Source organism: Haemaphysalis longicornis, unplaced genomic scaffold, assembly GCF_048455015.1.
Source record: "Haemaphysalis longicornis isolate Haplotype H1 unplaced genomic scaffold, Haemaphysalis longicornis Haplotype H1 scaffold_8, whole genome shotgun sequence".
NCBI lineage: Eukaryota > Metazoa > Arthropoda > Arachnida > Ixodida > Ixodidae > Haemaphysalis > Haemaphysalis longicornis.
This window is the reverse complement of record NW_027526445.1, coordinates 47,846,856-47,869,896: the sequence shown is the minus strand read 5'-3', so window position 1 is coordinate 47,869,896 and position 23,041 is coordinate 47,846,856. Positions and strand designations below refer to the sequence as shown.

Sequence of the window (23,041 nt, the reverse complement as noted above, 5' to 3'; positions counted from 1 at the left end):
GGCATGAAACTGGAAATGTACACGGACTCCACGGCAGCGATACGTGATCAACGTCGCGTTGCGCGTAGCACCAGCATGTCGGCACGTATTCACGCGATCCTGGACACATAACCATGCCCTGTGCGTGTTTTGTGGGTTCGCCGGGATATGCTTCCTGCCCATATAGCGGTGCATCGCGCCTGTCGCCGTATAGACCTTCCACGGCCGCTACCACTTCTTCCGGTGTCCACCCTAGAAGAACTGCTGGTGGAAAAGGAGAGCCTCCGCCGCGCCACGCGTGCTTTACTTCCACCGCGTGGAACTGACCTCACCAGTGGGCTCGCTCGCTGGGAGGAGGTCTTGCTGCGGAGGCTTCGAGTTGGGGTAGCCTTATCCCCAGCAGTGACCCACGCTTGGCCTGCCCGCTATCATTCATGTTTGCGGACACATGTCCCTTTTGTACGGTCCCTGTGCCCGAAGCCGACACGAGCCACTTTCTATGGACCTGCCCTGCCCTTCAAACCTCTCGCCTGCAACACCTCCGGGGCACAGGGCTCCATCCTGGGAGACCCCCTGATCTACAGCGGTGGATATGTGGCCCTCAGTACCGGTCTCTGCTGACGTTTCTGCGTGAAACAAATGTGATGTTGTATATATAACTGTTATGCCGTAAGGCAGACTCCCGCAAAAAAAACACGAAAGAAAAAAACGCAATTATCCGCAAAGCGTACAAAAAAGCCATAGATTTGCCCACAAGTGCATCAACTGCTCGACTGCAAGCACTTGGACTGCATAAAACTCTAGAAGAACTGACTGAAGCCCACCTCGCCGCCTAGAGAACACGCCTAGCCATAACCTCCCCTGGACGCCACGTATTCCAACACCTAGGCTACGCACTCCCACAAACCACCGGAACGACGTCGTATATCCCACTGGACATTCTACGAGTACCCAACTTCCATGGAACATGAACCCTCGACACCATAAAGGGAGAAAAATCAGAGCCCAAGCCCTCGAAAAACTACAGGGAGAATCTACCACCACGGTGTATACGGATGCAGCGGACTACGCGACGCGCGCGAACACCAAAACTGCAGTTGTCCCCCCCCCCCCCCCCCGTGCCTTCATCACGAGCATAAGTCTAAAGCAGTGTACTACCCTCCAAGCGGAGGAGAATGCTATCGCATTAGCCATTGCGCAGACTCAAGCCAGTACCATCATCACTGACTCCCAAGCCGCTTGTCGTACGTATATGGCGGGAAGAATTTCCAAAACAGCAATGCAGGTTGTAGCCCAGAATCCCACCAAAAGAAACCTATCAATAATTTGGACACCTGCCCATTCGTTACTCCGCGGCAACCAAGCAGCACATGCGTTCGCCCGAGGTCTTGCAAACCGGGCACCGTTGTAGGATGACGACTGGGCAGATCGCCCTCTCGCTGCTTTCGGCGACATAACAGAACACTACAGGCTATCCCGACGCACTTACCCGCCAGGAGCTGACTCGCTGTCCAAGCAACAAGTGACCTTCCGCCGTCTACAAACAGACACGTTGCCACACTCCACGAGACTGCACGCCATTCACCCCACATTCTGTACCCCCCGTACAATTACTGCGGCGAACACGCAACTCTATATCATACGTTACAGGAGTGCCTGAATAACCCAGGCTTGAAACCGATTCCCAGACGTATACCTACGAGCAGCGGTAGAATGAGCTTGCCAGCTCTAACCCGACTATGCAGTTGTGGCTGACCGAAAGGGCGAAGACGGCGGGCAGAACCAACGGAGTCCTGGACTAAGGACCCTGCCCATTTACCAGCTCTTCAGTCGAATAAAGTTTTTTTTCCTCCTTCGGTAATGAAGTGTAGGAGGTGGAAAGATGATTATGCCTCACAATGGGGTAAAGCGTATGAGGATTGGTAGTTGATTGATTGTAGGGTTTAACGCGCCGACGCAAGAGGATTGGTAGTGTTTCCAACGGTGGGTGGATGTGCTGGGTATGTAATGCTAAAATGTGCCAATGTATTGTAAAAGGTGTTGGTTTTCTGAAGGTGCAGAGTGATTTTATTTTCCTCGGGCAGTTTCGCGTCAGATCAGGGGTAAGTACTCCAACAAAATGACATGCAACACCGCCATCCCGCGCAAAGTAGGCATACCACTACAGTGCTTCCACCGACGTAGCATAGTGTTCAACATAAAAAAAAATTTCAAAATCCACCATCAGCCACAGTAAAGATCGTTTCCCCGAGGTCCGGTGTCGATCAGGAACCCAATCGCCCGGGCTCCGGTTGATTTGGCAGGAGGCTGGCAGGGCGAAGGTGTTGAAGTTCTTGGAGACGGCGGTCGAATTGACGAACTCAAGGCGTTGGGGTTGATTAAATGAAACGAAGAGTTTATATGCAGCTATTTACAGTAGGAAAACTGGGTACATGAGACATAAAGGAAAAACTGGAAACTTCACCTAGACTCTGAGTGCGCACAAATCACTCGAGCTCCTCAACTTCGTCTAACTCTCCTATTTTCGGAGCGTACACAAACCGTTCGAGAAACGACGGCCGAGACTCTGTCTCGCCGCAAGATCCGTCTAGTTGCCCGGTACGGCGCTGCACCCTAAACCTCCGACGTGATCTTAACCTCGACTAGGGGGCTCACAAATCCCAACCTAGCTTTAACGGTCGAGACTCCTTGTCCCGCCGGGAACTGCCCCGCTCGGCGCTCAGACAAGAACGATTTCCAACGGCCAAGTTCGGCCTTATAAAACCTCGAGCTCACCCTCTCTCGGGAACGCCCCTGTAGCGTTCGTACACGCGTATGGGAGTGCCCAAATTCACGTAGACAGCTGTCACTCAGCACGCCCCGGAATATTCATTGAGGCGCCGCCACCTTTGGGTCAACGGCACGCTCGCAGACGAGCAGGTTCGTGCGACCCCGCGGGGTGAAAGCGAAAGACGGCGACAGTGCGTCACGCTGACCAGGGCGCATTAACAATGGAGACTCGTGCGGCACTTGTCCCGACGCGGGTAATCCCACCACCTCCGCGCGTCAGGTAGACGTTCCCGGAATCCGGCGGCGCTGCCTGCTTTCTCAATGAGGGATTATCCTTGTGGTATACGGTGGGCCAGACAATCCGTCTCCCGTGCACGCCGTGACGAATTGGCGACGGCAGCAGCGCAGTGCTGGCAGTGCTACGTCGCTAGATAGAGCGGCGGGTTCTCACGCGCAGCCCGGGCGCCTGGCCGCTAATCTCATAAGTGGACCTTACAGCCACTATAACCGAAACCGTCACGACGCGAAGAATACACGCCAGACATGCCTTCTTCAGGTGACATAATCTTCAGGTGACATAATCTTCAGGTGACATAAAAGATGACATAATCCTGATCGACATAACATTATGCACAAAGGATCAGATAGCTTGAAATGAAATGCAATGCTTTTACATTCCAAGACGTCAGCAGTGAAGCGTCTCTTCGGAGGTTTATGTTTGAATTCTACGGGAACGGTTAAGAGAGAAGCTTTGAACCCAAGCTGTCAGTATAAGCGTTTAGAGCTTCTTTACGAAACAAAATTTTAGAGCAGAAACATATCACAGGGTCGTTTTCCGAATTGAACGCGTACTATGCATGAGGGTATGTTTTGTCATTTCAGGCGTCTTTTACAGAGTCATTTTTGTTTTTTATCTCACTTTTTGCGGCAATACTTGCTGAACATTTTTCTTATATTCTAGAGCACTACAAGGCCGAATGAACGACGATTATAGTTTACCTGTAAAGTTAAATAATAAAGACGCGTTGTATTTTAATAAAGACGACATTAAAGACGTTGTAAATAAAAATTTCCCCGCATTTCCCCGAGGGGAAGAATGTGAAAGTGCGAATGCAGGAGTTGAATTTGCGCGGTTCGGTAATGTTCGCGAAAGAGAGATCACACACACACACACAACTACAAAGAAAGAAAGATGCATTTATTCACAGACACTTATTTGTGTTGTCGTTGTACTTGATTGCTAGAGCGGATCTCAGCTTTGAAATTTCGTGTCAGTACTCCTGTAAGCGGGTGCATTAGCCCTTCTCACGCCCGATTCCTGGCCAATCCCCCACGTGGGTATGTGCCATGTCAGCGGCCAGGCAGCGCGCGCCCATCTCCCCCCGTTGCCAAGGAAGACGAGGAGATTCCTGGCCAATCTCCCATGTGGGTATGTGCCATCTCCCCCCGTTGCCAAGGAAGACGAGGAGCGCGCGCACCCGCAGCTGTTGCTATGTGGACGGACGGCGGTCAACGGAATTCAGGGTCTCTTATAAAGTGCATTCGCACTTAAAAGACGTTGTAATAAAGACGACATGTATTGGTGAGCACGCTCTGCCCAGGCTTGTCGCTTCGCAACGACATCGGGATGGATTGATCCACGTTGCTCTTGGCGGCACTTTCGTTGCAGACGGGTCCTTCAACTCTGGTGTTAATCTGAATGATGTAGCGAAACACCAGCTCTCCTCTCATTATTTCTCTTGGAAGGAGACGAAACAGATACCTGTGCATGACCATTTGCTCGCTCAGGTTCAAATTTTTCGTGCCGCGCTCGCAAGCGCTGTTTTCCTTCCGGGAGAGCTTCCTTCCGGGAGCTGTTTTCCTTGTTGACAGGCGATGGTAATCGGCAAGAATGGCAGGTAACCTTGTCGCTCATCGAGCTGCGCGGTAACAATCTTGACCCAGTAACAACCTATGAAACCCACTGCATTCAAGGTGCATGCCGCTCGGTGCCAAAAATATTTGGTCGTAGGTACTACTAGCAAGCACGTTTTTGTAGCGTTAGCACACTGGCCGAGGCTGAGCAGTTTCGCGTGGACCTTGAAGGGCCGTGCTGCGCAAGCGCGAGGAGCATTGGTTTGGATTGAATTGGAGCGGATTAAATTGGATTGTACTGGTTTAGATTGGAAATCCAATCCAGTTGGAGTGCGGGTGTGTAAAGAATTGCGTCTGCACATCCGACGGTCTGCGCATTCCAGAGGAGTGGCGTCATAGCCACGGCAGAAGCACTGGCGCCGGCGCGTGCCCACCTGTGCGCCTCGGTTGCGCAGTAGCCAAGTCTGACGCTGCGCAGGAGCCGCTTGATAGCCGTTTCGCGTGGCTTCTGGAGAGCCGTGCTGCGCATGCGCGAGGAGCAGTGACTGGACTGGATTGGATGGGATTGGATTGGTTTGGACTGGAAACCGTCTGTGCAGCAGTAAGCGTGATAATCAGCTAATGCTAGACAACCAGGAAACCTAAGAATAACCAGCTAAACCTTAGCTCACGCTACGTATATCCTGGCATAGCCGAGTTAAGCCACTGCTAATTTTTTTTCGATTTAGAGAGTACTTCATGATGCCGTCGAGGCCTCGAAAGGGTGGTCAAGTGATTAGTCATTTGTACTTTGCGTGGCTTTCGGTGTGGAGAAATCATGCATTAGGAATTTCCAGTAATACCAATCACTGGGAATTTTATTTAAACAAACGTGCCGGGCTCCAGGACTCGGGTGTCGAGGCTGGAACACCTAGGATAGAATTAGCGAACAGTTTTCGCCCACGGCTGCAAGCCACTGGAGGAAGTCTTCACTTTCGTTCACGCGGCTCCCTCCAGGTGGGGATCAGTTCGTTCGGCGACTCGCTTGGCGATTTCGCGTCGTCGACCAGCCTCGTGAACACCAGCAGCTCGGGGAGTTTCTCAAGAGGTACCACGGCGCCGTCGGGCCTCTTTGTGACGGCAGCACCGGTCGTAAAGGGGCGCGTGGTGCGGTCATCAGGCCCCATTCGCTTATACGGCATCCCGCGGCCCATGGGGATGTCTTCATCTTCCATCGGCCGCGGTCCCGACGTGGCGTTGGGGAAGCGGCCGCCAACATCCGCGTGGCCTCTCCGAGGCCACGATATGTAATCTGGAGGCTTCCTGTTCCGGGCTTGTGCGTACGGCGGGGGTTCATTGGTCGGTAGGGATCGCGCTGGAAGGAGCACGGGTTTCAACGTGTTGTCCGCCCAGCTGAGTTCTTGTTCGAAGTCACCGTTCAGCGTCTTGATGTGATGACCCTGCGTCATTTACGTGTGAGCACAGCAATGGGCGCGTTTTAAAATGCTGAGTTTGAGCGCAGCAGGCCGCAGTCGCCCATTAAAATGAGGGAGGTGAACGACGCGGTCTCGGGGAAGCGAGACGAATTATAACGAACATGGACTGCGTATACAGTTAAACCTGCATATAACAGAGTTGACAAAAATTCGCAATTTTTCATTACATCCAGGTTTCGACTTAGGGCTTGCGTGAATGAAGCAGAAATGAAACAAGACTGCTAGACATCAGCGACGGTGAACTCACCATTCACGGATTTATTACACAGTAAAAAACTGCGTGATTATCGCCTGCTGCTTTCGCACGAACTTAATCACTACACGGCACTCCAAAGCAGCAAGCTCACTTGGCATATGCGCAAACGTAACTCAAGTATCTCTTCTGCCTTTTGACACTTTTTGGTGCGTTAACACGTTTCAAGAACCAAACATGTGCCGAAAGGGCATCTTTTCGCGAATTTGAGCCTCTGTTCCGCACTTAAAATTGCTGAGAGGTTGCTGGCTGGGATACATTACCGCGCGGCGACGTTCTTCTTTCTCGCCGGCGGAGACGGCATTTAAAATTTCGAGTTTGTCTTCACAAGACAAAACTTTTCGTTTTCTGGTAGCAGAACTGACACTGCAGGTAGCAGCGGCGACGCGCAACTACGCGCCGACAGGCAGGCCTAGCACCTAATCGACACTGTCCTTACACGTGGAAACGCACAGTAGTTTGCGGTGCGGGCGAAATTTGCTAAGTTAGTGCATTTATCTATCCTATTCTTCAGAAAATTGGTAAAAAACAGTGACTTACCAACGCAGCGAATTTGTTACGTCAAGGTTAACCATCGCAACACCTTCGTTACATACACGTCGCAAACGCATGGGCTTCAATGGGGGTGACAATGGGGAACTGAGAAACTTCGTTAAATCCAGGAATTCGTTACATAGGGGTTCGTTACATCCAGGTTTACCTTGTGCAACTCATTGATACAGGTCGCCTGGCAACTACAGGGGATGTCTTAACGTCCCCTTGACTGTTTCCGGAGCAAGGATATGTACTGAACTGAGAAAAACCTGCTCGGACGAATTGAATCAAACCACGCTGTGGTGAATCTGCACTTAAACGAAGGCAATTTTCTCATGGAGCACAATAATCGTAGATCGCTGTAATAGACATTACTGATCAGTTAACGTAATAATACCACACTCTGCATCTTCGTTGATTTGTCATTATATGTTCGACTATTCAGATAGTCAAGACTACAAACCTTCATTTATATTTCTGCCCAAACGTTTCCAGCACAATATATTTGCCGCTACGAAAGATAAATAAAAATTACACCATCTTCCCGTAGGGGAACCCTGAGTAGTATGCGAAGCAGCCATGGGGTCGACTGAAGTTTATATTAGTTTTCATTTCGTCTTTTCCGTTGACGTTCAGCTTCGCGTGCCTTCGCTGTATCAGTAGCTTCTTGACGTAGTTTAAATGAACAAGGCGCGTTCGTAGCAGATGCTCCCGTCTCGGTTTGTAGCGCAGTGGGAAGAGCGCCACGTACCTCCCGTTGAGGCCAGAGAATCGTGGAATCGAAACCGGGCGCCGCCTAACTATTTCTTTTTATAGTGGACTGTGCTGACGTCAGCCCAAACGCTGACGGGGGCTGAAGAGACGCGCATGCGCAGTAGAGTGCGGACGGCGGACAACGACAACGAGGGGGGGAGGGACACAGCTCCGAACATGAGTTGCTGCGCATCTAAAAACGTCCGTGGTAAAATCGTTTCGCATCAGAGCCGAGATAATTTTACATTTTCCGATGGTAAAATGAACGGCGCGCTTTATTGTTATATTAGAAAAAATGATTCCCTATGGAAGTTAATTTTTAATGCTGTTTGACGCGATATTACTGTTGGCAGGGGAGACGGACATTGCAGTAATCGACCCAGCAGCGCTAAGTAGCTGTTCAGTACTTACGGGAGTAGAGTAATAGGGGCACATTACCGTAAAAACCGGGAAGATAAACCCCCAAAATGTTGCCAATCGAACTAACATAACGTTTGAAATGGAAGACGTAAAGACTCCCAAGCTCTGTGTCATGCACACTGGCATGCCACGTCTCGAGTAGAGTTGGGATTGTAGTTCGACCTGCATATTTAAAGGCGAACAGCCAGTTGAATAATGGATATGGAAATGAAGTAGTACTGCAACAGCTTCTTAGCGTTCTTTTTTTAGATGCGAAGCAACTCATGCTCGGTGCTGTGTCCTTCCCTCCCTTGTTGTTGTCCGCCGTGCGCACTCTACTGCGCATACACGTCTCTTCAGCCCCGCCAGCGTTTCGGCTGACGTCAGAGCAGTGCACTATAAAAAGAAATAGTTAGGCGGCGCCCGGTTTCGATCCCACGACTGTCTGGCCGCAACGGGAGGTACGTAGCGCTCTTCCGACTGCGCTACAAACCGAGACGGGAGCATATGCTACGAACGCGCCTTGTGTCCTTCACTCATTCAAACTACGTCAAGAAGCTACTGATACAACGAAGGCACGCGAAGTTGAACGTCAACGGAAATGACGAACTGAAAACTTTAGAGGATGATGTTGAATTTCCTGCGGGAAAGATTTGGCGGGAAGCACCACGCGCCTTGCAGCTCAACCACATAAGAGGACAAAGAGGGCGGGCAGCGGGGTAGGAGCGTGAGCACGCAATAAAGAAAGACGAGAACCAGGAGGTGTTCGATCAGGTAACGCGGGTTTCGGTCTCTTCGCTGTCTCTACATTTCTCTGTCTCTACATGGGGGTGCACACTACGTTCCCATTCATGCTCCGATAAATGAAACAAGATAACGGCAACACAATGGAACCTTCACGGAACCTCCATAATGCTTCGCATCCTCCTCATGGTTCCCCACGGGAAGATGGTGTAATTTTTTTTCGTTGCGATGCTTACTTTTTGCACGCGCGCGGCGATAGCGGGTGGAATGATGCTGAGCACTTCATGGCTCCAGTTACTGTATCTATCACCTCTATTTCCCCTCGCCGAGTGCCACTCTTGAATAATGCGCACTAATTCTTAGTGTTTTTTTTAACAGTAGATAAGGGCAAATTATTAGTCGTCGGAAGTGTGACAGGGGCCGTGAAAACAAAATGTAAGCTGGGTTCATTAGAATTACAGTAATACCTCGTTAACTGGAACTCGTGTATCTCGAAAAATCGGCTGTCGAAATTTTCGGTGGCACCGAAGCATTTTCTATACGTCCCACGCATTTGTTGCCCTTTATTTCGAAGTATTTTTGGGCCAAACTGCGGATACCTCGAAATATGGACTGAAAGTGGAACGAAAATTTTGCCACCGCCGACCGTTTCACAAGATTCGCGCGATGCTGTCGCGCCTAAGTCCTTCGATTTTTTTTTCTCCTTTTGCCGCGCCTACCACAACGCCGATGTTTTCCCCAAACGTGTAGTCTAAGCGTAGAGGCATATCAACTTCGTCCTGCAACCCTGTGACACGTCAAATGTCGGTAGAGACATGCGCTGAAGTAGAGCAGGATGTGCCCGTGACAGTAAAACTTACGGACGCCGGAATCGTTGAAATGGCCACAAAAGGAGGGGATGGCGAAGACGCAGGCGACGACGATGAACCTCCTCGAGAGGTGCTGACTTCTGCCGAAAAGAGGAATTTGCTGCGCTTGCTGTGAAATAAAATTGAGTGCAGTGGCGGGGAAGATCGGCTCATGCAACGCGTCAAGCAGCTAGAGGACTCCTTAGGCCCGTGTGGGACCGCAAAGCAGACCAGCAATACGCAGTTCTTTTCTGCTAAGTAAAATTGCACTGTCACAAAGCCCAGCCGGTGAACGTCTCTTGTATGTTTTTTTTCTCTTTCAGGCCTTTATGAAAAGCGAGATTGGAAGCTGCTGTTGAAGAGGCGGTAAGTAGCAGCGCTTTTTTTTGCAAAGAACTCGATATTTTATGGCAATTTGCGCAACTTTGGATATATTGAAAATCCTGTTATCTCGAAATATTTTCCTATTTTTACAACTTCGAGTTAACGAGGTATTACTGTACTGGTTTGTCCCAATGATAATGACACCAATTGTATCGCAAAACTCGACACAATATTGGAGATTTGAAAGTACACATGTGAAAGAGTGGCGACTTCCTAGCCACTTTCCGGCAACTTTTTATGACGTCACAGGGTCGTGCTTGAGCTATCTCTAAGACACATGCATGCCTGAAGGATTGCAGTTGGACCTCTTGTTTCGTTTAGGTAACGCACTGAAAACTATTTTCAGTTGCAGCCGAGATGGCGTCACTCCTGCTAATAACACGTCACTGTAAAGCGAAATTTCAAATTTTTTTCTATACTTCCTGCGTAGTTTTCGTGAAAAAAACGTCACATGGGGACGGAATGGAGCTGAGCGAGATACTGAAGCCTTTGAAGCATAAAGACAGTTGTATTTTGTCTTTATGGCCCCTTTAATCACAAAGGACGAGGTGCTGCAGCCGATGCCCAGAGCGGCAGCTTTCGATAGCAACATAACGCCCGACAATCGGCGCTCATGATGCTTACCTTCTGCACGCGGCTGCTCCAGCGCACGCACGCAACCTCACTGACTATCCCGGGCACCAATGTAAGCGTCCGCTGTGTGGATAGGCTGGCACCTCGTTCTTTCTTAACACTGTTGAGTAATTTGGGGTGAGGACTCGGTGGGGAATGAAAAAAAAAAAACATGACACCTTCCTCCTTTGATTCGTAGACTGATTCATCGGCCGGCTACAACGGAGCACGATTTCGAATTCCCAATTCCAGAAGCGTAGGTCGCTGAAACAACCGATAAAGACCGCGGAATGCACTAAGCTCAGTGCCGTAACTTGCGCTGCAGAGATTCTTGATGGCATTGGTCGTACCTGGTGGGCCGGGTCGTCGACGTGAGGGGCGACGTCGTCATCTAGGCCCAGTATGCCTTCTTGGAGTCGACCGGCGCGTGCCTGAGCGAACGGGTTTTTCGCGCCCAGGTAGACGGTCAGTGCCAGGAGTGCTGGGAGCAGCAGAAGCAGCGCGAGAGCGCCGGTGACCAGCGACTGGGAAGCACCGCCCTCTTCGAGCCCACCGGCCGGGGAGTCGACCTGCTGCACATTCTCCTGGCGTCTATTTCGAAGCTCCTCGGCGAAGAAGCTGCTCCGAACCGAACCAGTTGCCCTGGCTGGCGGCAGAACCTCTCCCTCGTAGTCCTCTTCCGACAGCATGACTGGGCTCTTTTTCTGCTGCTCTCAGCGACTAGGGTTGCTGATGATGATTAGGATCCTTGGTGGTGCCACACGCCCCGTCAGGTTGCCGGCCAATGTAGAAGTTTGAAGTTGGCAGGCTAAGAAAAATTCACTAGTCCTTGTTCATGTTTTTCTACCTGGGTGGTGCACACTGCTACCGGTAAATGGCAGACTTAAAAAACGGTAAAGGGCAGGATTTAGGCCACGTCTTAGTCACTTTATGCAGTTATTACTGACTGTGTGTTTCATGTGTATCGTGTCTTGAAAGAAAGAGAGAGAGAGAATAAACTGTGTTACAAACATCAAAATGTGGGGTGGTGTCTTCAGTCGAGTACTCTACTAGGACTCTGCTGCAACGGTGACCAGAGCCACCGCAAATCAAACTAGATAACGTGGTAGAGTGCTTGATTAGAGTAGAGTTCTACTGGCATAGCTTTGTGAGCATTTCTTCGCCAAAGACAACCCTTCGTAGAGTGTATTTGCGTACTTGAGCCGTTGCGACACGGTGTGCTTTTGCTTACATTGACGGCCCACGACAGATCTCAAAATCACGGCGAGTAGAGAGGCAAGGGCACAAAGTGCGCTGGGAGAAAAGAAAGTCTGTAGGTGGCCCGCCGTACTAAATATATTGTTTCACATGTCAACATCGGGGTGTCCTGCAAGAAATAACTTTAATACCATAGCTTGAACAGATACACTTAAAAGACAAATTTGCAGTTGAAAGAAGCCTGGCACTAGTTCTGAAATTTTCGGTAATAACAGTTCATGTGTAAACATGATCGAAAGAAATTTTTCTTTCATGGGTCTTATTACCGAAGATATTTGTGCAAGCATGTGTGAGACCATGCCGTCTTCCCCCATAAGTAGATGAACCACATCACCATTATCTTCAATGTTATTATTATCACCTTTATCATCAGCCTGTTTGTGCCCACTCCAGAGAAAGAACCTCACAAAGACTGCCAACCCCGTTTAAATCCACTCTACGTCCCGTAATTGTGTTATTTCTTCTCTACGTCGAGGTAATCGTCTTAGCATACCATAGCTCGGTGGTCCGACAGAATTTCAATACACATAGTTCAAACTACTGTATTGGGTGCGTCCCAATTCCCCCTTTGAACGACTTCATTGCCGCCTTCGCAGACAGTCCGCCATGTTAAGCCCCGGTGCAATTCGAACGAAGCCGGGACTGCCTCGGGGATACAGCATCGAAGTCACCACCGATACAGGCTACCTTCCTGTCTATACAGAAAAACGACGACAGCGCCCCCTTTTTACACCTTAGTGTTGTAGCAAACTAACTTGTTCTTTCTTTAAAATATTTCGTTTAGATAACTACTGGTTAAGATGCTTTTGTTTTCTTTTTGAATATCGTAGCGTGCCCAATAAAAATGCTGTTATTTTTTTTACTAAACTATGGCTTGACTTCCTTAACATGACTGCTACGTCGTTTTCATTTGTGGCGGTGACTTTGCGCTGGTCCAATTCTCGTTCTTTCAGACGTTTCATTACACTGCTTCGTACGCTGTCTATCAAGATTTCCGCGAATTGTAACGCGTCCTGTGAGCAGATCGCTGCGATGGCGTCATCTCATCCTCAGGTAACTGGTAGTGGATCTCAAAGCAAAGAAAAAGAAGTTCCGGATGAGTATGTAGTAGTGACAGCTATGACAGCTGCGACTTGCAAAGTCGGCCGCCACGCTGGAACATTCGATCGTACGAGCGCTCTGTGGGGTTTGGCCGAGTTTTTGAGTGGTTTTGTGTTTGTTTGAGGTTAAGAGGCTTTGATTTTCAGCCTTGAAGGGTTTTTGTTTTCTTGTGAGTTAGTGTATTGGTGAGGGAGATGTCTTTCAACTCCCCCGGTCAGGGTTCCTCGCCCTGGTCGGCATTCCTCCCCATGCAGGACCTGTCTGTGGAGGCATTTCTCAACGGAGGAGTGCGGAACATCCCCGTGGCCCTGGTTCCAACAAACGGGGGCGAAATTCGGCGCAATAATCCGAAGGCCATTCAGGTGGACCTACAAGGGGTGACTCCGCATTTCAGGAAGATCTCGGAGGTGAGACCGTTCGGCAGGGGTGGCATACTCGTCCGGTCGTCTGACGAGGCCTGCGTCATGGATATTCTAGCCTGTACTCAGTTCTCCTCAGTGCCGGTGAGAGCGTTTATTCCTCCTCACCTTGCATGCTCGAAAGGTATCGTGAGGGGAGTTAGCAAGGACTTGAGTCCACCGGAGGTGCTGAATAGTTTCGCAGCGGCGGGTGCCATTTCGGTCTTCCGGTGCAGCAGAACAGTCAACGACAGAAAGATGCCAACGGAATCCGTCATCGTGACTTTTGCGGGAATCACCTGCCCCTCGGAGATTAAGGCATGGCCTTTGCTGTTCCGGTTGGAACCCCTTCAGCCACGGCCATTCCAATGCCACAAATGCTGGAGATACGGCCGTAGCATCAAAGGCTGCAAATCGAACTCCCGGTGTGTGTCGTGTGGAGGAGCTCATGCTGCCTCCGAGTGCCAAGCAGCTGAACCCCGATGTTGCCTTTGCCAGGGATCGCACCCGGCTGATTACTCCAACTGTCCGACTTGTGCTCAGGAAACCAGTGTGTTGGAAATCATAGACAAGAGAAGGTGCTCACGTGGGGAAGCTGTAGCGGCGGTCAAAGAAAGGGCGCGTGGTTATGCTACTGTGGCCTCCCGCCAGGACTCTGTCAGCGAGCAGTCCATTTCCAGCATGATCAATGCTTCGGTAGTGAACTCCATGACTACCATTGTACAGCCGCTTATATGGTCTCTGTCCGACTGCATGAGTCAAATCCAAGCCATGACTCAGAAAATGGCAGACTTTTTGCAAATGTTCTCAGCGATTTCCTCCGGCTCTCAGCTTCAACCTGCAGGAATTGGCTCCATTGTAGGTGCCGCAAGTGGGAAACCACCTTCACTGAATAATGCTGACTTAGCAGAAGCAGCACCTCCCTCAGCATCGGCTCTTCTAGCCCCATTGCCACCTTCGGCATCGCTGCCGGGCGGCACTCGGGTCTCCCGCCTACTCCTCTTGTAAACATGCCATCCACTTCTGATGATAATGCAGCATTCACTGATCTAGGACAGTTTCCTGTGTCCCAAGAAATGTCGTCCGCTTGTTTTGAGGACTCGGATGAGATGGAGGTAGGCCAGTCCTCCCCACTGGCCCAAAAGCGCAGGCTCTCCCCCACTGATGGGGAGGTAAGCAAAGATTCCAAACCAAAGAATACCAAAAATCCAAAAAGTTCCGTGCAGTCTCCCAATCAGCCGCACGACATACTACAACAGGCTATATCATCGGCGCAGCTTGGCTAACAATGACAAGTATACGAGTACTCCAATGGAATTGCCGCTCTGTTTTCTCTGTTTCTCCTGATCTTAATTGGCTTGTGTCTCAATACCACCCTGACGTTATCCTACTTCAAGAAACTTGGCTTTCTCCCCAGAAATCATTTTTTATTCCAAATTTCCGCTCGTTTCGTTTGGACAGGCAAGGTAGAGGTGGAGGGTTATTGATTTTAGTATCGCAAAAATTCTGCCATAGTGCACACATGTCATTTGTTTCTCTCTCATCTGAGAGTGAAATTCTTGCAGTTGACTTTGAATTACCAGGAAATGTTTCATTCTCCCTTGTAAATGCATACTTTCCATATGGGGTGACATCGACTGGTTCACTGGATGCAGCTTTGGCGGCTTGTAAAAATCATGTCATATTAGCAGGGGATTTCAATTCTCATCATGTGGACTGGGGATATCGTACTGATGCTTGCGGGAGGCATTTATGGGGGTGGATTAGCGACCGCTCTCTCTCCTGTGAGAACTCAAAAGCGGCTACATGCCTGCGCGGCCAGAGTAAGTCGGTATTGGACTTGACTTTTGCGAAGCCGGGTCTTGTTGCTGCGTGGTCTACGGCAGACTGTGCTACATCTAGTGACCACATCCCCGTGGTTTTTGATATTCGCGCAAGGAAACACGTTACCCGTACGAAGCACTCCTTTGTGAATATGAATCGGTATGAAAATTTAATGCGTTCAGCATTAGCTTCGTTACCAACTCAAGAATTGACGCTCGTGCCAAGGAGCTTATATCAGTAATTCAGGATTCGGCCACTCGAGTTAAATTTACGATTTATTCGGTTAAAGGGAAGCCAAGCAGTCCTTGGGGGAATGAGGAATGTACGAGGGATTTCCGTCGAAGACAAGCAGCGTGGAAAAAGTTACAGTATAACCAGTGTCCCGAAAATTGGAGCAATTTTAAGTATTTTCGCGCTGTGTTCAAACGTACTGTTGCACGGGCAAAAGAGATATATAACACAAGCCGCTTCTCTTTCCTCTCGAAAACTAGTAATAGGCGTGCGCTCTTCTCGTTCTTGCGGATTAGAAAAAACGGCCACAGCTCACCAAACCTTGATTCCTTCATGCACACGCCAACAGCCTTAAAAATTCTTCTTGATCAGTTGGCTGTAGGACTGCAGGCTCGTTTCACTTCCCGCTACCCGGTACTGGCCCCACCGGCCCATGGCTCCCCTGTCCTGGGCCCGGCTCCTCTTAACTTTGAAGAGGTTGCAAAGGGAGAGTTATACGATGTGTTACAGCGTGTACCCGATGCAGCACCAGGCCCAGATGGTATTACTGTCTTAATGATAAAGATGGTGTTTACGGAGTCGCCTGTAGACCTCCTGCATATTGTGAACGACTCTCTGCGCGCTTCCTGGGTGCCTCTCGATTGGCGTCTGTCGAAAGTTGTTCCCTTGCCTAAAAAACCTGGGTTAGGTCTTTCATTGGATAACATTAGGCCGATAAGCTTAACGTCCAATCTTGTAAAAATTGTTGAGAGGGTTTTATTGGCCAGAATCGAAAAGTTTTTAAATAGTGCTAACATTTTGAGTCCTCGACAGGTGGGCTTCAGGCCAGGCTGCTCGATATGGTCGGCGCACATAGACCTAGAGAGCCGCCTTCATCTGGCTCGTCGTTCCAAAGAGGCCGCAGCGCTTGTGACATTGGATGTGGCCAAAGCTTATGATTGCGTGGAACATGGCATACTTTTAGAAAAGATGCATCGATTATGTTTTCCCGAATATATTACTTCGTGGGTTAGGATGTTTTTAACCGGTCGCAAATTCTTTATTGCTCACAGCGGCGTTACCTCCTCACATTACAATCAAACGCGAGGCTTACCTCAAGGATCCGTTCTTTCTCCGGTTTTATTTAATGTCTTACTCAGCGAGGTTCCCGTTATTGCGGGCGTACAGTCGTACTTGTATGCTGACGATATGGCGTTTTTTAGCTCTTCAAGCAATGTACATGTCTTGTTTCAGTCACTGCAGCTTTATATGTCGACCTTAGAGTCATGGCTGGATGGCCTCTACCTATCCCTAAATGTCGACAAGTGTGCACTCTTGGCATTCCCAGTGAAAGACCCAATTTCGATTGATCTGACATACAGACAGAAATCAATACCGCAGGTTACCTCTCTGAAATATCTAGGAGTGTTGTATGAGAGCACTCTGAATTGGCGTCCTCACATTGACTTCATTGCGGTGAAAGGAGGGAGAGCGGTTTCCGTGTTGAAGAGATATTGTAATAAGAAATCGGGTATGCGCAGAGACGTCCTCCTTATGCTCTATCGCATGTACGTGCGCCCTATTCTGGAATTCGGCTGTATCCTTTTTTCTAGTTATCCGTTCTACAAGCTTCGACCATTGATTACATTAGAAAGGCAAGCTTTGCGATTGTGTTTGGGATTGCCAAGCTACGTCCCCATTCGGGTATTGTACTGGGAGGCTCGAATCCTTCCTCTGATATCTCGTTTCAAGGTGTTGACAGTAGAAGCATACCTTCGTGCAATGGAATTGCCTATATCACGATCACAAATGGTTTTTGTACACTCCCCAGCGTCCTTTTTTGCCCAATCATGGCCCATGTACAAGCGTCCACAGGTAGTGTTCGTCCAGTCCTTGCTCGCCCCTTTAAATATCAACATATTATCTGTACCTACGTTTGACTATCGCACTGCGATGGTGGACATTGACTTCGTCAACATTTTCCCCTCCAATGCCAAATGCTTGCCGGAGAGAACGATATCTGGCCTTTTAGAAAACTACCTAGAAGAGTTCCCGACACATGTGGTTATAGCCACAGATGCTTCTGTCCGAGACAAAAAAGCTGGTGTAGGTATCTTTTCACCTGCGCTTGACTGGGCATTTCCTCTTCGTCTTCCGAATTTCACGTCAATATATTTGACAGAATTTTTGGGAATCGCGCTCGCTCTTCGAAAGCTCAGTGAAGAGCATTCCCAGGTGATCATTGTGACGGATTCTTTTTCGGTTTGCTCCGCTTTATCTTCACCAACCGTTTCTCCACTTCGCCGATCGCTGTCGATGCTTATACCAGTACATGTCAGGGAAATCCGGCTGGTCTGGGTCCCAGGGCACAGAGGAGTTGAACTTAACGAAACTGCTGATTACCTGGCAGGAGTAGCACTGAATGGTCCTCTCGTTGATACTGTGCCCCCGATAGCCTGTGTTGTTGGAACTAGGTTTCGAAGGTACAGTTCACTGGACAGCTTCCCACCAGACAGCATCGCTGGCTGCCCAGACATTGAGCATCTCCGGTACTCTTGGAAGTGTGACTTTGCGCAGTCTCGGCTGTGCGAGGTCACACTGACTTGCTTGCGATGTCGAACGCCTAATTTGAATTTTTATCTGCACCGTGCACGCATAGCGCCATCGGCCACCTGCAGCTTCTGTCAAGAGGAGGAAACACTTGACCACTTCCTGTTGTCTTGCCGGCGGTTCTCTTCCCTCCGAAATCGTTACCTGGAGGCTCCCCTCCGGCGCCTGGGTCTCGCCTTGTCGGTGCCTAATTTATTGTCATGTGGGGCGGTCGGGCTTGGTCGGTGCAACGGGGATGTTTTTCGCGCTCTTCACTCATTTATTGCCGAAACAGGTCGCTTGCCTTGTTAATCAATAGCTTCAACCCATTTTTAATCGTTTATTGAAATACCTGTTGGTACAGTAGTATTGAATTTCTTTTGGTTCCAAAATTGTTAGCATCACTGTACCCTATTTTCCCTTCGTTTGAAACTAATTACTAAGCTTCTTTAGCAGTGAAATCACAATAAGACTTGGCCAATCCCCCAGAGTGGGTACGCGCTATTCTCGTTCCGGATCCAACCAACCAACCAACCATGACTGTGCCGCAAGCCCCTCCAGAAGTGAAGCGCACGCTGAGTTGAGGAAGCTAAGACATCGGCCGTGTATCTGCTCCTTTCGTTGCAAATGTCGACCGACATAAAACGATAGTCCTTGTCGACATTTGCCAAGTAGATGCCTCCCTTGCTTTCCCTCTGACCTCTCATGTTGTCCCTCTTGCGTTGTGCTCCTCCTAAGGTAAACACCCCAAATGTTTGCTCAAAAGAATTTAAATTTACCACGTTCCGCTGCTCCAGGCCGGGTACCTCGATGCCAGCGCTGCCGTACGGCGGAGACACGCGTGAATCGAGGCGCCCTACTTCAGCGTTTATAGAACCGCGTTGTTCTAGTCCACGTGCGTTCCAAGCAGAACGTGGAACCTATCTAGTGGAACCTTTCGTAACTGTTCCCGCTTGATTTCTTAAAATGCCTCCAGAAGCTGTTGTGGCGCGGGCGACACCAGGCGACAGTGGTTAGTTTTTTTCTGCAGTGGATGTAGTATTTCATTTTGCAAAAATCAAGCATAATGAATTTTTTTATTAAGGAACACTTTATGTATAACGAAGTGCTAATCTGCCGACTCAGGGTCATCACAGTGGAGAAGCCCCGCTCTGCTTCGCGTTTCAGGTTACAGCACCCCGGTCGGGAAAGTTTTATGAGCGCGACGACGAAAACGACAAGGTATAAAGCAGATGCGTTGACTACGGCGCCCAGATGGGGTAATGTGGCAACTATTTTCCTAGGCGCCAACCCAGAGGGGGACTGTAAAATGTTGAAGTATACAGACAGGCGGGATGCCCTAATTTTTCCGCCTGCATGAAGCGGGGAAAACTTCCATCCAGGAAATGTGGTGGAAAGCTTGAGGTGTCTAGAACCGATCAGTGCTCTGCGAAGGCGTGACGGTCGATAAAATTGATACATGAATAAAATTTTGGAAAGGGAATAACAAAATTCTCACCTTTCCACCCTTTACGGGGCCCTGATGTTTTTTTTTTTTTTTTGGGGGGGGGGGGGTATCACACCGCATGAACTACCGTAATTACCCGATTCTAACGCGACCCCGATTCTAACGCGCACCCGATTTTCCCGGCGAAAAAACCGAAAATACTTGCACCTCCGATTGTAACGCGCACGGAACTTTGTGATCATGAAAAACGAATGCGAGAGAAACGGGCAATTTATTTCTCGAAGTAATCTCACTCGTCACACTCCTCGTCGCTCTCCGCTGACCACATCTCGACCTTGGTGCCGTCAAGCGCGTTCGCGATGCCACACTTCATAACAGACGTTCAACCATGGTCGATGGGATCGTGGCCCACGCCTCGCACGCCCATCCTGCGAGCTCCTCCAGAGGCGCACGCTTCAGCCGACCGCTCGTTTTGAACGCGTAAGAGCCGCTGCTGCCATTGCTGTTATCCAGCGCGCAAGTGGAACGATTTCACGGTTTGTGTGAACGCCGATAGAAAAGCCTAGGCGCCTATGCTTCCTGCGTCCGAAAAGTCGTTGCTAAAAGCTTTGGCGCCATCTTGAGATGGCGATTGCGATAAGCGGGACAAAATTTCCCTTGTTTCAGCAGTTTCGGTTTCTATCCGATTCTAACGCGCATGCGATTTCTCGACCTATTTTTCCGGAAAAAAAGTGCGCGCTAGAATCGGGTAATTACGGTATTGATTGAACTAATCTGTAGGGAAAGCTTTATCAGAGTTTTTGAATGGCTGGCACATAAACAGCTAAACAAAATCCCCATTAATTCCAAAATGGACATCATGAACGTTGACTGTAGGGACTCTTCCCTGTGACAGCTAGCGTTATTTTGTTTCAACTACCGTGCGCCACCTCTCCTGCCATCTTTGAACGAACGGTGGGAAGGCTGTGTGTTGGAGGGGGCGTGACACTTCCGATGTACGCCAGATAAGCGAAGCGGCGCTTGTCAGCGGCGGGAGTCGCCATCCAGGAGGGACCAGCCGCCGCCAGTTACCTTCAGGGGTCCGCACGAGAGTAAGCGGCCAGCAGTTCGTCCCGCCGTGCAGTAAGCCACCGGACACTGAAGTGTATTGACGTTCAGTGTGGTAATGTTCAGTACGGTAACGTTCAGTGCGGTAATGTTTTGACAAAGGCTGTTGCCGGAACCCTTCACGGTAGGCAAGACTACCTGCAGTGGCGCCCAAATACCGAGCACACTGCAATAGCACAGATGTTTCGTGGCATTGCAACTCTCATTGCAAACTCCCAACGCGGCTGGGGGGGGGGGGGGGGGGGGGGGGCGTATGGCGCTTTTCACTCACGGAGCACAGTGTAGATGGCGTGGCGATAGGACGCTATTACCCAGCGTTCCCCGTGCTCACCCCGGTTGGCGTGTCAGGGGGTCCCTTCCGTCAGCTTTGTCGTCTGCTTTAGCGACGGTGTTGGGCCCGTTTTGATGCAGCTTCTCGTCCACTGCGCGCTTACTTCACACGGCTTGATTAACTTGTTCGACAGCACCTCCTGGGTAACCCGGACCCGTAGGAATTAAGTGGTCGTACGACAAAGATACGTTAAGGATTGGTGTACAGGGTGGGAGAGACCACTTACGGACATCTGTCCGCTAGAGAAACGCTACCTTTTGCCCACTGCTTGCCACGAATAGGACTCCGTTTTCTAAATTGGTGAACACCAATTCGGTTGTGTTTTAAGACGTTTTTTTAAAAGGCGAAAGAAGCAAGTGGTTCTGATAAATAGCGATTATAAAAGTTCTCTCAGCTTTCTCGCCATTCTCCAACTTACGAAACTATTTAGTTTAAATCTGTTTAACTGGGAATCACTAAGCTCACATGCCGGATAGTTTTGTTGTCTGCACTTATGTCTCGCGGTGGTGTAGCCCCGAGCTAGCACATAAGGATGGCTAGGTTCCGCTGTATAACCCTTCGAGACACGTTCCTCTCCGTTTTCTTTCTTCCGACGCACGTGCGGGCTACAGCGGCGGCGTCCACCGCTAGAGCCCGGCCGTGGCCGACACTGCTGCGTTCGGGACGGTGTCTCCGCAGGTAACGGCTGGCAGAATCTCTGGTTTCAATATTTCTAGAGCCACGTGTGTGAATTCAAGTGACGTCGCGTGTGGAATTGTTGTGGGGGTCGTTCACAGGTTTTCTTTCCAACCACCTTGAGAATGTGGATTGGAGACAATTTATTTACTTACCAGCTGTTGCTGGGTCATTTGTGACGCCAGCAATGACCAAAAGGTTACCCGATCACGTCTCAGCCCTCTTTTACCAATTGTAGGTCACCCGTGAGAGTCCAGCTGATGACCTACCCGTCGGTCCCTAAGTAAACCCCAGTTCCCACAAATTACTAGTGATCCTCCATGGCCCGTCCTTGAGTTGCCCTTTGGTCATCACTGGTACTTCACCCGCGTGTCACGGAGTGTACCACGATTCACAGCTTTCTTACAGAGCTCTAACGTATGACCCACAAATCACTAGTGGGCCACCACCCACATATTTTTAGTTTGGTCCCTTGAGTCACCATTGATTTATAGGTCGGTCAGACACTGTGATTGGGGCCGTACAAAGTACTGTGAGCCATCAGTTTTACAATATCAGGCATCACTTGGGAGTCACTCCCTAATAACCAAACGGCGATGCAATCATATTAACCCAGAAGTGACTAACTGATGGCCATGTGTGGGTCACTATGAGCTGATATGAACATCCCTAATGAATCACTCACACAGCCAAATGTGAAAGATTGGCTAGCGAGCTTATGTCACCTAAAACCAGCCACAGCTTCATTGGTGCGCAGATCTATGGCCACTGTTGTAAAAGCAGTCTTACTAGCAATACACCAGTAACCCATAGGAGGTAGTCGATCACACTAGTGGATGACTAGCTGAGATCCTTTCAAACATAGTACACACCCCTAGTAACAGCGCAAACAACACGAGACACCAAAGATGAGGGGACAAACACATCGCGCAAACACACACAATGGCACATAGAAACACACAGACGATTGGGCACCGCACCAACAGCTCATATACCTGGCGGAGTTGGCTAAGGCTAAGGTGTTGGGGCACTGGTTTGCACAAATGAAAAAAAGTTATGGAAACCGCATGCTTGGTGTTTGGCGAAATAAGAAATCAAAATTATGATTGGTTAATTTAGGCCTTAGCTCATGTGACCGACAGAAACACTCGTCTTGCGTGTCATTTGCAACAAAGCAAAAAAGACGCACTGATTTGTTCACTGCGCTAGCACAAATATTATTTCAGAGAAACCAGCAGTTGTGGATTGGTGTTAGCGGTTGGAAGCCTTGGAGAAATTTGCAAACCTGAGAGAGTAGTGAGGAGTTCGAAGGCACTTGAGGGGTGTCGAAATAAGAAGAGGTATTGATAATGGGAATTCGGTTTATTAAACAAACATTTGTCACACACCTGGCATTAACTTGGCGCACATACTGAACCGCATGATATTCCGCACGTTTTTTGTGTGTCACTGTATATTCCCATACTAAAAATTTGCATTAAAGGTGTTGAAGCTTTGC

The 23,041-nt window shown here is 49.5% G+C and overlaps 1 protein-coding gene across 1 annotated transcript; it reads right to left on the bottom strand.

Moving 5' to 3' along the window:
• Positions 1 to 5,570: 5,570 nt before the first annotated feature.
• Positions 5,571 to 11,293, bottom strand: LOC144148282 (uncharacterized). The gene is made up of 2 exons (XM_077679839.1): positions 10,955 to 11,293; positions 5,571 to 6,041 (listed from the first exon to the last, which is right to left on the bottom strand). The coding sequence occupies exons 1-2, from the start codon at positions 11,291 to 11,293 to the stop codon at positions 5,571 to 5,573; spliced, it is 810 nt and encodes a 269-aa protein (XP_077535965.1).
• Positions 11,294 to 23,041: the final 11,748 nt, after the last annotated feature.